This window comes from Macrotis lagotis, chromosome 1 (genome assembly GCF_037893015.1).
Source record: "Macrotis lagotis isolate mMagLag1 chromosome 1, bilby.v1.9.chrom.fasta, whole genome shotgun sequence".
Taxonomy (NCBI): Eukaryota; Metazoa; Chordata; class Mammalia; order Peramelemorphia; family Peramelidae; genus Macrotis; species Macrotis lagotis.
In genome coordinates this window covers 398284-411481 of record NC_133658.1, presented here as the reverse complement: position 1 = coordinate 411481, position 13198 = coordinate 398284, and the positions used below count along the sequence as shown (strand labels likewise).

The 13198-nt window shown below is 57.7% G+C and overlaps 1 protein-coding gene across 5 annotated transcripts in view; it reads right to left on the bottom strand.

Annotated features, from left to right (window-relative positions):
• The window catches only part of ITSN2 (intersectin 2), an 81639-nt gene that overhangs the window by 11986 nt on the left and 56455 nt on the right, over positions 1-13198 (bottom strand). For 4 of the 5 annotated variants that reach the window (XM_074194325.1, XM_074194295.1, XM_074194311.1 and 1 more), the window contains 8 exons: positions 12309-12373; positions 11417-11583; positions 10687-10732; positions 10480-10601; positions 9969-10065; positions 9599-9790; positions 2313-2434; positions 272-378 (listed from right to left, as the gene is read on the bottom strand). In XM_074194325.1, the coding sequence (XP_074050426.1) occupies positions 272-378; positions 2313-2434; positions 9599-9790; positions 9969-10065; positions 10480-10601; positions 10687-10732; positions 11417-11583; positions 12309-12373 (918 nt within the window). Of the gene's footprint in view, positions 1-271; positions 379-2312; positions 2435-2479; positions 8527-9598; positions 9791-9968; positions 10066-10479; positions 10602-10686; positions 10733-11416; positions 11584-12308; positions 12374-13198 lie in introns of those variants that run through there. The other variant, XM_074194318.1, reaches the window with a different exon arrangement.

Genomic DNA, 13198 nt, shown 5'->3' with positions numbered 1-13198 from the left:
GGACTTTCTAATCTTTGTTGAGGGTCTTCTGAACCCTCAGCTCAGTCTGGGGGGGGGTCTCTATAGACTTTTCCTTTCCCAGTTGTTTGAGAATATAGGGGGAGGAGGCTCTGCTCTGGGTCCTTAGGTCTGGCCTCACCCAGTTTGGCGACAAGGGAACCCTCAGTGAGCAGTGGGGGTTGGGCTGGGGAACCTCAGAGAATGATGAGGGCAGGACTGGGGGGACCCTTGAAGGGCAGTAGGGGGTGGGCTGGGGGACTGGTCCACTCACTTGAGGAGCTTCGTATTAGACATGATGATCTCCTTCCAGTTGACAAAGATGATGGCCATTTCTCCTTCACTAAGACAGCCGGCCTCGGCCATGCGCTTCTGAAAGACCTAGAGTCCCCCCCAGCAAGGAGCCTATTGGCTTCCAGACCCAGACTGCTTTGTGCCTTCAAGACAGAAACTGCCCTCGGGGGTTGTGGTGCGGGGACCCTGGTGGGGGGGGGGCTGAGGCAGAGGAACCCCCCCTCAGCAAACTCAGGTCACTTTGCCATCCACAAAGAATTACAGGTGTTGCCTCATTGCCCCCCCCCCCCCAGTCCCTGGGAGGGAGGGTGGCTAGACAACGGGGAAGGGGCAGAACCAAGTGTCATGTGGAGCCCAGGGGGACACACGGGTAAGACCTGACCCTGGGAGGCGGCGTCCGGGGGCCCCTGGGAGGGCAGAGGGGTCTGTCTCTCTCTGTCCCCCTGCCCAAGTGGCTGCTCCTCCTCAGTGATGCCTCCAGCATCACTCTGTGCCCCTTCCCTCCACCTCCCACCTCCAAAGAACCAAGTGAATCCAGGCTGGAGGGGAGCAGTGGAGGAAGTCCCAGAGGGGGTCAGGGGCAGGACGCTGCGCTGTGGCGGGGCCTAGGCCAGTTGAGACAAGGAGAGGGACCTAAGGACCCAGTCAGATCTAATCCAAAAGGGTTTAGATTTGAAAGAGTGGAGACACACACACACACATGCAGGCATGTCTGTGCACACACACATGTGCGTGGAGTGAACTGTGTCTAGAAAACAACCACGATGGCGAAGAGAGCAGCTGACACACCCGGGCACTTCAGGAAAGCTGGCAGCCTCCAAGGTCCACCTGCCAAGGGGTGGGGGGAGTTTGGGGGCAGCTCTCTGTGGGACGACCACGTTCTCTTGGGAGGATGGAGGAGGAAATTTGGCAGGGAGAGCTCCCGACACGGGGAGGCTTGTGCATATGCGCAAATGATTCTGGTCTTCCTTTGCCTATTTATGCCTTGTAAGCACCAAAGCAATCCTGTCCTTCGGGGTTCAAAAAGTCAGCTGCCCAAGTCCTAGGCGGGTCAGCGAAGTTGCCCCCAGAGATGCTGGGGACAAGGGGGTCTCTGGCTATGTACCCCCTGCCCCGAGGCGTCCAAGCTTGGACTCGAGGGGAAAAAGGCCACTTTTCATCAGGAGTTTGCCCAAAAGTAGTGTCATCTGGCCAGGGAGACTGGGAGCCCTGCTCTCAGTGGGCATGGAGCCTGGTACATGGGGGTGCTGGGTCGATGTTACATAAGGGGATTGGGGGGAGGATAAGAACTGGAAGGAAGACCAAAATGAAGGAGGAGTTGGGCATATGGATGAGGTCCAGGAGGACTATCCTGTGCTAACACAGTCCTCTGTAAGATGGAGGGGTGAGGGGTTTGCAGGCGGTCCCTCCTGAAGATCCAGAAGATCCAGAAGATGTATGACAAACATGATGGTGGTCTGGTGCCTATGTCCCGCAGAGGTCACTGGTAATAACAGTGATGGGGCTGGGGCACATTCTCGGCCCTCCGCAAGGGAGGTTCTTGTTCCCCTTTGATGCTTCAAGAAACCCAAACAGTGAGTGAGGGTGAGGGGCTAATGGGTTGCCAGCTTTCAACCTAAGCCCTTGGATCCATTGGGACCCTCTCTGATCTTCGCTGTTCTTCAATCCCTGGGTCCTTGGGGGCCACCTGGACCCCATCCCAGCTGTGGCCCTTCCTGCTCATACAGGTCAGCTTTCTGGGGCCCCCCTTCTCTGCCTCCCTTTTTTCTCTCTCCCTCGCCCTCCTTGATGGGATGATGAGAAGTCTGGTTGCTCCCCAGGCAAATCCTGGAAGCCATGGGGTGATGGGGGTGTGTGGTCCACACCATGGGAGAGATCCATCGAAGTGGAGGACGAGGAAAAGTTGTCTGAACCTTGGCCTGGAGGTAGGGTCCTTCCTCAACTTCTGCCCTCGGCCCTGGCCAGCTGACCCCAAGGTCTCTCCATCTGTCTTACCCAGTCACCTCAGGTAGGGGCCTCACCTCAGTGACCAGCTGCAGGTCATCCATGTACCTCTCCTCGGTCCGGATCAGCTCGTGGATGTAGCCCTGCCGCTTCCTCTCCATGGGGGCCATGGTGTCCAGGCTCTGGAGATCAGCACACCCTGGGCAAAGTGCACAGACAGTCAGCCAGACCCCTGATGGGGGAAGGGCAAGGCAGAGGGCGGCACTCCCCTCGCCGCCTCTTGGAAAGGCTGCATGCCCACCGTGCCCTGACGGCTCTGCCACCCCTGGCCCAAATCTCCCCCAGCTGAGTCCAGATGATCTGATAAGTCACTCCCTGCCCCCACGGGTCCAAGTGACACATCATCCTCCAGCCAAGAACGCTGTAGTGGCTCTGCCGCCCCCTGGACCAGTTCTAACATCTGGGCCTCACGATGGGAGCCTCTGCCTGCCTCCATCCTCATCCTTGCTTCCCTTCGTACGGGTTGTGTCCTGACCAGGCCTGAGGGACAGTGGGCCAGACCCTGCTGCCGGACAGCTGGCAGGCTGCCCCCCCGACCTGAAGCCCCCACTTCCACAAGCCTAGCCTTGCTTCCTGGTTCCAAGCAGGTGATCCTCTGGGAAAACTTGCCTCAAATGACCTCTATGAGTATTTATTTAACACCTACTAGACACCAAGTGCCCAAGACACAAAGGCACAGACCTCCCCCCTTGAGGAGCAGGCTAAGAGGAGACAACACCCCAACGCCCTTGTACCCATGAGACCCAGATGGGAAGGGGAAGACCAAGAGCCAAGGGAGTCAGGAGGAAGAGACTACCAGACCCGGGTGATCATGGCCAGAAAAAATGCCCAGGGCCTGGCCAGGCCAGAAGGCCAGGGGCATGGAAGGTGGAGGAAGCCTGAGAACCCAGGAAGGGCTTGGAGGAGCAAGTGTGCTCTGTGTTCGAGGCAATAGGGAGGGACAGGGTCAGGCCTGGATATCAGAAAAGTCACTCTGGAGGCTGAGTGGGCAAGGTCGGGCGCAGGCAGGCCCCCCAGCAACTACTGCCAGACCAGGCCCGAGGCAAGGAGGGGCTACACCAGAGTGGCTGGCAGCAGGATGGTGCAGAGGGAAGACTGGTAGGTTGTGGCACCATATTGAGTGAGGGTGGGGAGAGTGAGGGCCAAAGCCTGAGGGACGAGGAAGGTTAAAGGGTGGGGAGGTGGAGGGTTTAGGGGGAAGTATGGTGAGCTCAGTTTGGACATGTCCAGTCAAGAGAAGTCAGGCTGGGGGCAGCCAAGAGACCAGGGCAGGACGGGCAGAGTTGAGAACCATCGGCCCGAGATGGGAATTGAATCCGAGTGAAGGAGTAGGAAAATGGAAAAGAGGAGGGGTCCAGGAAGGCTCCCAAGGATCCCCAGATCTGACAGAGAGGAGGAGAGCATCCAAGAGAGGAGGGGCGTCCGAGGCCAGAGAAGAGGCCCCTGGATTTGACACTTGTGGGTCATTTGTGATTGAGTGTGGAGGCTGGAAGGAAGTGGAGGCCATAGATGGATAGATCCCAAGAAAGAGGGGTGGGGGGAATGAGAGAAGGCGGAGAGACGGATGGACGCACGGACACCAGGACAAGGCCAGGGTGCTGCAGAAAAAGGGGGGCAGCTGGAGAAGTGAAAGGCCTGGATGCCCATTCTCTTAGATTTTTTTTTTTTTTTTTTTTGCAAGGCAATGGGGTTAAGTGGCTTGCCCAAGGCCACACAGCTAGGTCATTATTAAGTGTCTGAGGTCGGATTTGAACTCAAGTACTCCTGACTCCAGGGCCGGTGTTCTATCCACTGTGCCACCTAGCTGCCCCCTGTATGCCCATTCTCACACCAACTGGGGCACCCCCTGGGTCTGCCTCGGGCCTTCAGATCCTCTCCCTTCATCTCCCAGAGTGTCCCACATTCATGCTGGATGGTGGGGAGGGGCCCCTTTCCACGGAGACCACCGTCCTCCCCGGGATGCATCTGGCCATGCAACTCTCATCAGGAAGCCACTATGTGCCCAGGGACCACAGTTGGCTGGCAGATCCTCAGTCCCCCAAAAGGACTGGTCATGCTTGGTGCTTCAGAGTCAATGGAGCTAGGCAGGATGTGCCAGAACGGGTGGGCACCTAGGACCCTTGACTGGCATGGGACCTGCCACTGCCATGATACCTCAGGAAGCCCATTTTCCCTCTTCCAAAAACCTCCCTAGAAATCATTGTCTCCCCCACAAGTGCCCCCACCTTGCCTCTACTTTCTCATTCCCCACTCAGTTTTCAGCCTCTGGCAGTCTGGGTCCTGTCCACCTCACAAGAGGATCCCCTAACCCCACTCGTCACCAGGCTCTTCCTTCAGAACTTGCCTCGTCTGGTAGGTCTTCCTCGAGGTTCTGCCCCATTGGCCTCCTTGCTCCCCAACCGGCCAAGCCAACTGTCCATGCTCCCCACAGGCTCTCTAGTCTGAAAACATGGTACCCCAGAGGGACAGCCTATTCTGGGGGGCTCCCAGCCAAGGCAGAGAACACAAGGTGATGGCTCTACCTTGGCCGTGGCTGCAGGTGGGCTTGCAGGAAGCTGGGGCTCCAATTGGCCCCCCTCCCCTGTGCTCAGACTCGAGGACTCCCCGGGAAAGTCGAACTCGCTTCCATTGGCCTGGCTTCAGCCCTCTCTCACGTGACTTAGTCATTGATCTGTCTCCATCGGGACGGACATCTGACAAGCTACATACGCCATTGCCCTGAGAGCGCCATCCAGGCTAAACCAACGACGTCCTGGAGGAACGGCACTGGCTTTCCTCATGGGGAGGCAGGTGCTCTCCATTTTCCGTCTCTTTCTGTCCCTGTCTCTCTCTGTCTCTCTGTGTCACCCACCTCCAAGTCAGGGCCTGAGTCCCTAGGAGCCTTGCTGGAGGCCAGCCAAACCCTGGTCCACCAGCTGGGCCCAGTTTGAACTAGAATTCTCTTCTGCCTCTTTTTGTGTGTCAGTGGGACCCCCATTCTACAGGTGAGATAATCGAGGCTTGGGGGGGGCGTTTGAAGGGGCTCGCCCAGAGTCACCCATTTAGCAGGTCTAGGGTGGGTCCGGGCAGGGAGGAAGGAGGGGGGAGATGTGAATGGGAGTTGGCTCAGCCTTCACCTCTAAAGGATGAACCTGTCACCTGCTCTGTTATTGGGGGAGAGCAGAGGGAAGAGATAGGGGAGGGGGATGATGAGCGAGCGCTGGAGTGGGGATGCCGGAGGGAGACAAGAGGCACAGCACACTCCAACCAAGGCTCAGAGTTGTGCCCTCTGGCCCCAAGACTGCAATGGCAGTGCCAGCTATTGGTCCCCCTTGGCTAGAGTCTCGGAGACCCTTCTAGGGCATCCGGGAGATTTTCCTGCAGATCTGGCTGTCACTCCCTGGACACCCCAATCCCAGGGGATGCCCACTGCCCCTTGTGAGATAGGCGGCCAGGGGTCACTAGTGTCCAAAGACTCCTGCTGCATCTGTCCCCTTCACTGTCTTCTCTGCCCAGGTGATGCCACAGAAACCAGAATGGGAGGGGGCCCCTTCCAGGCCCTGGCCCCTTCGGCTAAGGCAGCCCAGGGTGGGACTGAACCTGGGCTGGGTGGGCTGCCCTTGCCCAGCACTTCTGGGGCAGGACCATGGTGGGTTCCATGGTGCCTGATAGGCCCTGGAAGGAGGCACCACTGAGAGGCTGACGGTGACCCCAGAGCAGGTGTCCGGTTTGGGCACCAGACTCCCCCAGCGCCTGCTCCTTGATGTCAGAACGGGAGTCTGACCTTGGCGGACTCCCCTCCACTACGTGTCTGCCTCAGGGCAGGCGCTGCCTTCATAGCCTGGACAAGCTGCCCAGCCCTGGCCCAGCTTGCTAGTTAGCTGGGAGGTTCTACTTAGTCCTGGCTCTACCAGGTGCTGCAGAAAAGGCAGATGGGAAAAACCTGCACCCTCTAGGACTCAGGCCAGTCAAGAGAAGAGACAGCTATTGGGGGGAGCAGGAAGGGTCCAGGGTAGGGGAGGCTAGTCAGGCAAGGGTATGGGGGCAGGGGATGAAGCATTGCTGCTGTTGAATCTGGGGATGGCTTAGGGAGAACCCCGAGAATGAGAACCCACGCCTGGAAGCCCTGGGCCTACGCCATCCTTGGCGGCTCCCACAGTGAGGGGCTGCTCGCTCAGGAGGCCTCAGAAGCAACATTTCAGATTTGTTAGCTTCGCACTGTGCCCAGGGTCCCCAGGAGAAGGGGGATGCCCTGGCATACCCACACATTACAGGGAGAGGTCTGGGCCCTTGGGGGCACTCGCTGACCTTCCTCCTGGAGGTCAGTTTGGGGGTGACACCATGCCCAGGCTCATCACTTTGCAAGAAACTCCTGACAACAGACAACAGACAACCTGTGGCGCCCACCCTGCATGGGGGATGGGGGGTCCTGCACCAGGAGTTCTCTCTCAGGGGGCTTCCAAAGAAACACACGCACAACTCATCTGGTTTGTGTCCCTTTAATAAACTGCTTGCATAGTTGTTGGACAGACAGGGAAAATCCAGAGATGGCGACAACGAGCCCCAGGCCCAAGCATGCCCACGGGGCCCGCCACCTCTGACGGTGCCCGGCAACAACGCAATCACAAGGGACATGGCAGCAGCGCAGAGCAGCATTCCTTAAGGCCCTGTCCCCCCAGAGCATCTGGATTCGCTGTCAGAGATTCTATTTAAATGTATCTTTCAATAACTTGGCAAATAGCGCTTTGGACCAGAGGAGGGGGCGGCGGCGGTGGCTCCCTCAGACGGCTCCAGGAGAGGGGTCTCTCCTCTGTCTGCGGACACCCCTAGACTCCCCTGTCCTTGAACCCTTTCTGTGTCTACCCACAGAAAAGGCACAAGCTTCTGCCGAGACCCTATAGTCATTCAGTTGCGAACACTGCCGAGGTGAGTACATCCCGTCAAACTGCGCCTCAGCTCATCTCTGTCCCACATCTACCTGAGGGTGAAGATCCCCAGAAGCTCTCTGAACTTCGGAGAAAGACAGATTCCCTCTCCCCACAACTGACTCCATGCTGCCAAAGGCACGCTCTCCCTGGTCGGGCCCGCAGTGCCTCCCCGGGGCCTGGAGCCTAACTATTGCACAAGAGAGGCTTGGGAGCTGGGGAGGACTTTTCTTTGGAGAAAACGCCCTTCCGGGGTACCGAGCCCAGTCGGCCCCCCAGTCAATTGCACAGACATTTGTAAACATGATAAAATTGCATAAACAGCATTTATTCGCTTTCCTGTACAATGCGACACTGATGGTCAGAAACTCAACTTGCACTAATGACGCCAGGTGGCCATCACAAGCCGTGAGGTCTGAGCTAAGGTGCGATCTGCAGTGGCCTTTTCCAACGCGCCCTTCTACCCCACCCACCGGCCCCCGAGTCTCCTAGAGATGGGGACCCATTGAGAGGTCTCAAACGCCAGGCCAAGGCCTCATAGATCATGACCGTGCCCGCAAGTCAGCTGCCACTGCGCCATCCTGGACTAGGAACCTGACCAGTAGCCCCTGGAGGCTGATGAAGGCCTGCATCGGGTCAGTGCTGCCCCCCCTAATTTCAGAGGCGACCGCTTCTGGAACCCAAGGCCTAGACAGTGGCCCGAGGTCAACAAGGCAGAGCCGGGAGCCGAACCCTCGCGCCCTCGCACATGTGCCTTGCATTCTCAGTCAATGTTCTCAGGACAGCCTCCCAGCCACACGGCCACCCCAGAAAGCCCCAGTGCCCACCACCCCCAGGCGGGGTTAGCAGAGAGGGCTCAAGTGAGGGCAGGAGGTGGCCAAGGGCTGGCCCCCGACCCCCGCAAGCTCCTCCTGCCTTTGAGCCCCCGCACACGCTGATGTGGTCACTGGCGCTTGAGGAAAAGCAAAGCCATCACAGCCCATGGAGGAGAGCAAGCAGAGGGGGGCGGAGAGATAGTGGGTCTTTGTGCATTGGGGCGGCCGCCCAGGGAGACAGGGGATGCGAGAGGCTGGCCGGTTGGGGTGGGGGTGCAACAGCAGTGAGAGTCACACAAAGACCCACTATCCTTCAAAGTGTTACCCAGAACTAGGACGTTTAAGGGGGAGCCCCAGTCCAGAAGCTCAGGGGGCTAAGGTCCGGCCGCGGCGAAGGCCTCTTAGTGCAGGAGCCGAGCAGCCGGGGCGCCTGCCCGGCCTCCACGCTAGAGCCAGACCAGGAGGATAGTGGGTCTCTGAGGAGCTTTCACGCTGGAAGACAAGAGTGCGTCCTAAAAAAAAACAAACGAGGAATCGATGAGCACGGAACCAGAGCAGCGCCAGGCAGACAGACAGCAGACACGGTGAAGGAGCGACGCCTCGGCGAACCCCAGAACCCAACCCGCCTCATTCCTCTTCCCCAGGCCCACAAGGCACCCCTCCCCAGACACACCTCCCCCCACTGTCAAGACATTTGCCTGCTGTCTTGCCCATCAGACAGGTGGGGCTGGCACTCAGACAATGCTCACTGACCCCTGCCCAGATAAGTGATCAAGAGTCTGAGACAAGGAGACCACCAGGCATCAGATGACCCAAAATGCCCACCCTCTGCACAGGTGCCCATCCAGAGGACACAGCGGGAGGAAGGCCTTGCCCTCTGAGGGGCACAACAGAGCCTTCTGGCAGGGGTCTCCCCAGAGGCAACTGGGGACCACCATACCCACCAAGAACACTGTTATCCAATTTTAATGTTATCCTTTTAAAAACCTTGGCATCTCCAAACAGACCACTTGCTAAGGGCTGTGCCCACATCTGGCCACCTTCTCCCTGCTGCTGAGGGCTCATGGCCTCTCAGAGGCAGAGATTGTCAGTGCGACCAGTCAGGGGCCGGCGATGGGACAAAATTAAATTCAGAGAATTGAATACTGAGCGTCCACAAAGCAACATGCCCACTTGGAGTCAGACACTTAGTCCCGTCTCCAAGCAGGCAGACCATGAGAGAGCTGCCCACTCGTGTCACTAGATTGGGCCCATTCATCCCAGATCCCACCTGTATGCCCCAAAGACAAGCCAGAGCCCCAACTGGCCAGGCGAGGACATGAGGAAACGGGAAGGTTTGGGCCCAGGTTAAGTGCTCCCTGAGCATGCCACTCTCTGGAGGTGGGACAGGAAGCTGCCAGAGGGGCAGCAGGAGTACCTCTGGGCATGACAGGCCCAGAGGAGTTCCCACCTGGAAGGCAGTCTACATGAAAGCACAGGAAGGAGACTTGGCATCAAGCAAGGAGGCCGCAGGTGTGGGAGAACCCTCGCACAGGGCATCCCCCTCCCCCAACCACAGACTCGCGCAAGATAGATGCTACTCACATTGCTGGCTGGGGTCCGAGTCGGTGGTCATCTTCACGTAGTTGGCTGGAAAGAGGCCGGTCACCCCACCGATCTCCCCGTGCCACCAGTCGGCATCATCTCTGCTCAAGACGTTGATGAGTTGTCCTTTGGAGAAATTCAGTTCATCCTCATTGTTGGCGACATAATCGTACATTGCTATGACCTGACACCCTGGAGGGGATGGAGGGCCAAGAGTCAGTCCCACATCTGCACTGCCAGTCCAGGGTGACCGGCCCATCTGGACTGTGATGGCAACGGCTCTCAGGATGAGATGGGCGCCTGACTGTGCGGTGTGAGCACTCTGGAGGGAGAAGCTTGAGAGGTCTGTGTTAGGGGTGACTCTGGGTACCTGGCTGCGAGGCAGGGGTCCCTCTCTCACTCGTCGGGCCCAGGAGCTTCACATGGCTGGCTGGAAACCATCCCTTCTGGCGTTTTTTCCCTCTGGCCTGAAAAAGGCTCAAGGTCAAGGCCCGAAGGCAGAGGGATTGCCAGGGTGCCACCAAAGCCCCTGTGCTACTGCCACAGGGCACAAAGGCCATTGACGCCTCTGCCCTGAGAAGAGATGCCAGGCAACTGTTGCTGGAGTCAGGGCCTCACTCTCAGCAGACACAGAGGGACAGCACCCCAGCCTCCCTTCCTGGCAAGGCTGCCAGGTGCACCTCTTTTCCCCAGTCACCCCCTGGATGGCCCTCTTTTAGCATGTGCCTGCCACCCCACAAGGCAGAGAAGGTTCAGAGGCAGTGGACTGAGCCCTTCCAGGTTAGGGCATCAGGAGGCGCCTGACTGTGCCAGGACCCAGAGACTATCTAGTGGACAGGGCGCATGGCCTTGGCCTGTGGGGCGGGGGGTCAGGGGGTTACCTGCAGCTCCCCTTGCCACCAGCCACTGGGGTTTTTCTTCAGAATCAGGATCAATTGCCCAGGTGAGAGGCTGAGCTGCTCAGCCCCTGAAGCCACGTGGGCAGCCGTGACCTGGGCGATCTCTGTGAGAGGAGAGGGAGGGGCTGGCTGGGTCTTGAAAGACTTCTCGAGGCCCGCCCCAGAGTGGACCCCACCCCTCCAACCCACCTGGCTTTTTGTTCTGGGTCCCACCTCGACCACCGCTTCCCAGGGCCTGGAAAGAAAGTGGAGAGTTGCTGTCCTGCTGGCTGCTGACTGACCTCACCTCGCAGAAGATGGGTCATCAATCCCGGGAGCATGCTGCCTCTCAGGAGGACCTCACCTGTCACCCAGTCTCTACCAGACCTCTTGGGTACTGCCCTCTGCCCATCCCAGCCTTGCCAGCTGGTCTACAGCCGAAACCACCTCTCTGGAGGAGGTCTGGACATGCCAGCCTCCAGCCTCCCTCTTCCCACCTTTTCCCTCCACGTGGCCTGTGCCACCCTGGCCTGCCAATTGCTTACTCTGAGCTCAGCACAACCATGCCAGCTGGCTGGCACTTGGGCATGAGACTACCCTGCCATGTCCTGAGATTCTACCAAGAGCTCAGCCTGGGTGGTAAGTGCACTGGCCAAGATGCAGTCCACCTCTCCCTGGACCCCACCCCCCTGGGATTCTCCCCTACCCCCAATTACTGTCCAGTGGATCAGAAGTCCCCCAAGGGCAGGACCCAGCTTCCTCTCAGCAGGCTTGCTCAATCCAAGTTTGATGAATAACAAAACATGGGTGCCACTAGGGTCTCGACTTGATCTCCTTAGAGCACTGCCCTCTGCCCTGACATTCAGTGGTGCCCAGACCAGTCTCCCTCTGTCCTCAGCTTCCCTCCTTTCCCCAAGGCACGGTCCTCAGGTGTGTCTACCTCGGGCTCCTTTGCTCTGACATAATTGGACGGGAAGATGCCGGTCCGGCTGTCAATGGTCCCCGTCCACCACTCCCCATCCTTCTGAGTGACCAGGATCTCTTCACCCTCAGTGAAGGTCAGATCGCCAGGCTCCGTGCTTGAGTAAGTATAGAGTGCCACGTATTCTGCCAGGAAGAGGGGATGACAACTTGGCTGTTGTCAGGTCACATGGGTGGCCCACAAGTGAGGCCTGCAGGACCCCACTTCTGTTGGGCTTCTGCCCAGAAATGCCAGTCGGTGCCTTGTGTGTGTGGGGGGAGACAAAGTCCTAGGAGACCCAATCACCTGCCAAATGGCATCATTCTACCCCAGCTCCGTCTGATCTCCCACAGTGACCATAGCTTCCTCCTTGCTCTCTCCTCCTGCCTCCCTGCCCCCATCCAGGGACCCTGGGCTGGGGGCTATGACCCTAGAACTGGCTTCTCCCAGGAGATGGTGCTATTATGATTCTGTTTATAAATAAGGAAACTGAGGAAGGACTAGATATTGGGTCATTCTAACCCCAGACCCAGCCTCCTAACACTGTCCTGTGTCTCTGCGTCATGGACCATGATGTATGAGCAGCTGCCCCACTGCGGGGTCAAACACAAGTCCCTCAACTTCACCACTCCACCACCCACCCACCAGGCCCATCCACCCAACTGTTCATGCTCACCCCCCCAGCTTCTTTTTACACAACACACATGCAAACATGGACACACACACACACACGCACATGCACACACACGGAGACATACAAACTCCCCTTAAAAATGGGAGGCATTTCATAAATCCTGGAGGCCCCCTCCCCCTAAAGGACTGACCCCCAGTGTGGCTCCTAGAGTCCTGTCCAAGGAGATCAGACCGTTACCTTCTCCCATGGTGGGGCCTGCGCCACTTGGCTTCCGGCTGATGCTGGCATAGACAGCTTCTGGTCTATAGGTGGAAACAAGAGGGGAGAGGTGACTCCTGGCAGGGGGGCTCCCTCCCCCCAAGTGCCTTCACTCCAGAACCAGGCTCCAGTCCAGTTTCCCCCAGATCCTGGCTGAGGAAGCTGGACCAAGTCTCCTCCAATGTAAAATGAGACTCCTAACCAGTCCCCCCCACCTAGGGGGACAGTGAGGGTCCAGGGAGCTCAAGTACAGTGCGAGGTACACAGGGGGTGCTGCATAAGCACCCCACCCCCTGCTCACCTACGGCCCAGAAATCCCAAGAACAGGAAAGGCTGAGGCCAAGTCCAGGACCTGCCTGGTCCAGTCACCTCAGTCATCGGCACAGCACCATGCTGCCTGCCACACCCAAGCACAGAAATGCTTTCTTTAGATTACTGATTACTCATTGGTTTATGCCTTTAGTTATTCACTCTTTCATGTTTATTCAGTCATTTGTTCAACCTTTCCCCTGCTTGTTCATTCTTCCATTTACTCATTCATTCATTCTCTCATTCATCCATTCCTTCACTCAATCATTTCTTTGCTTATTCACTCATCTCTTTCATGTTTATTCACTTGTCCCTTCATTCATTTTTTTTTTAGGTTTTTGCAAGGCAAATAGGGTTAAGTGGCTTGCCCAAGGCCACACAGCTAGGTAATTATTAAGTGTCTGAAGCCGGATTTGAACCCAGGTACTCCTGACTCCAGGGCTGGTGCTTTATCCACTGTGCCACCTAGCTGCCCTCATTCACTCTTTTGTTCATCTATTTACTCCTCCACTCAGTCATTTGCTCATCTCCAAGTCGGTCATTCAGCAGACTCTGCCTGT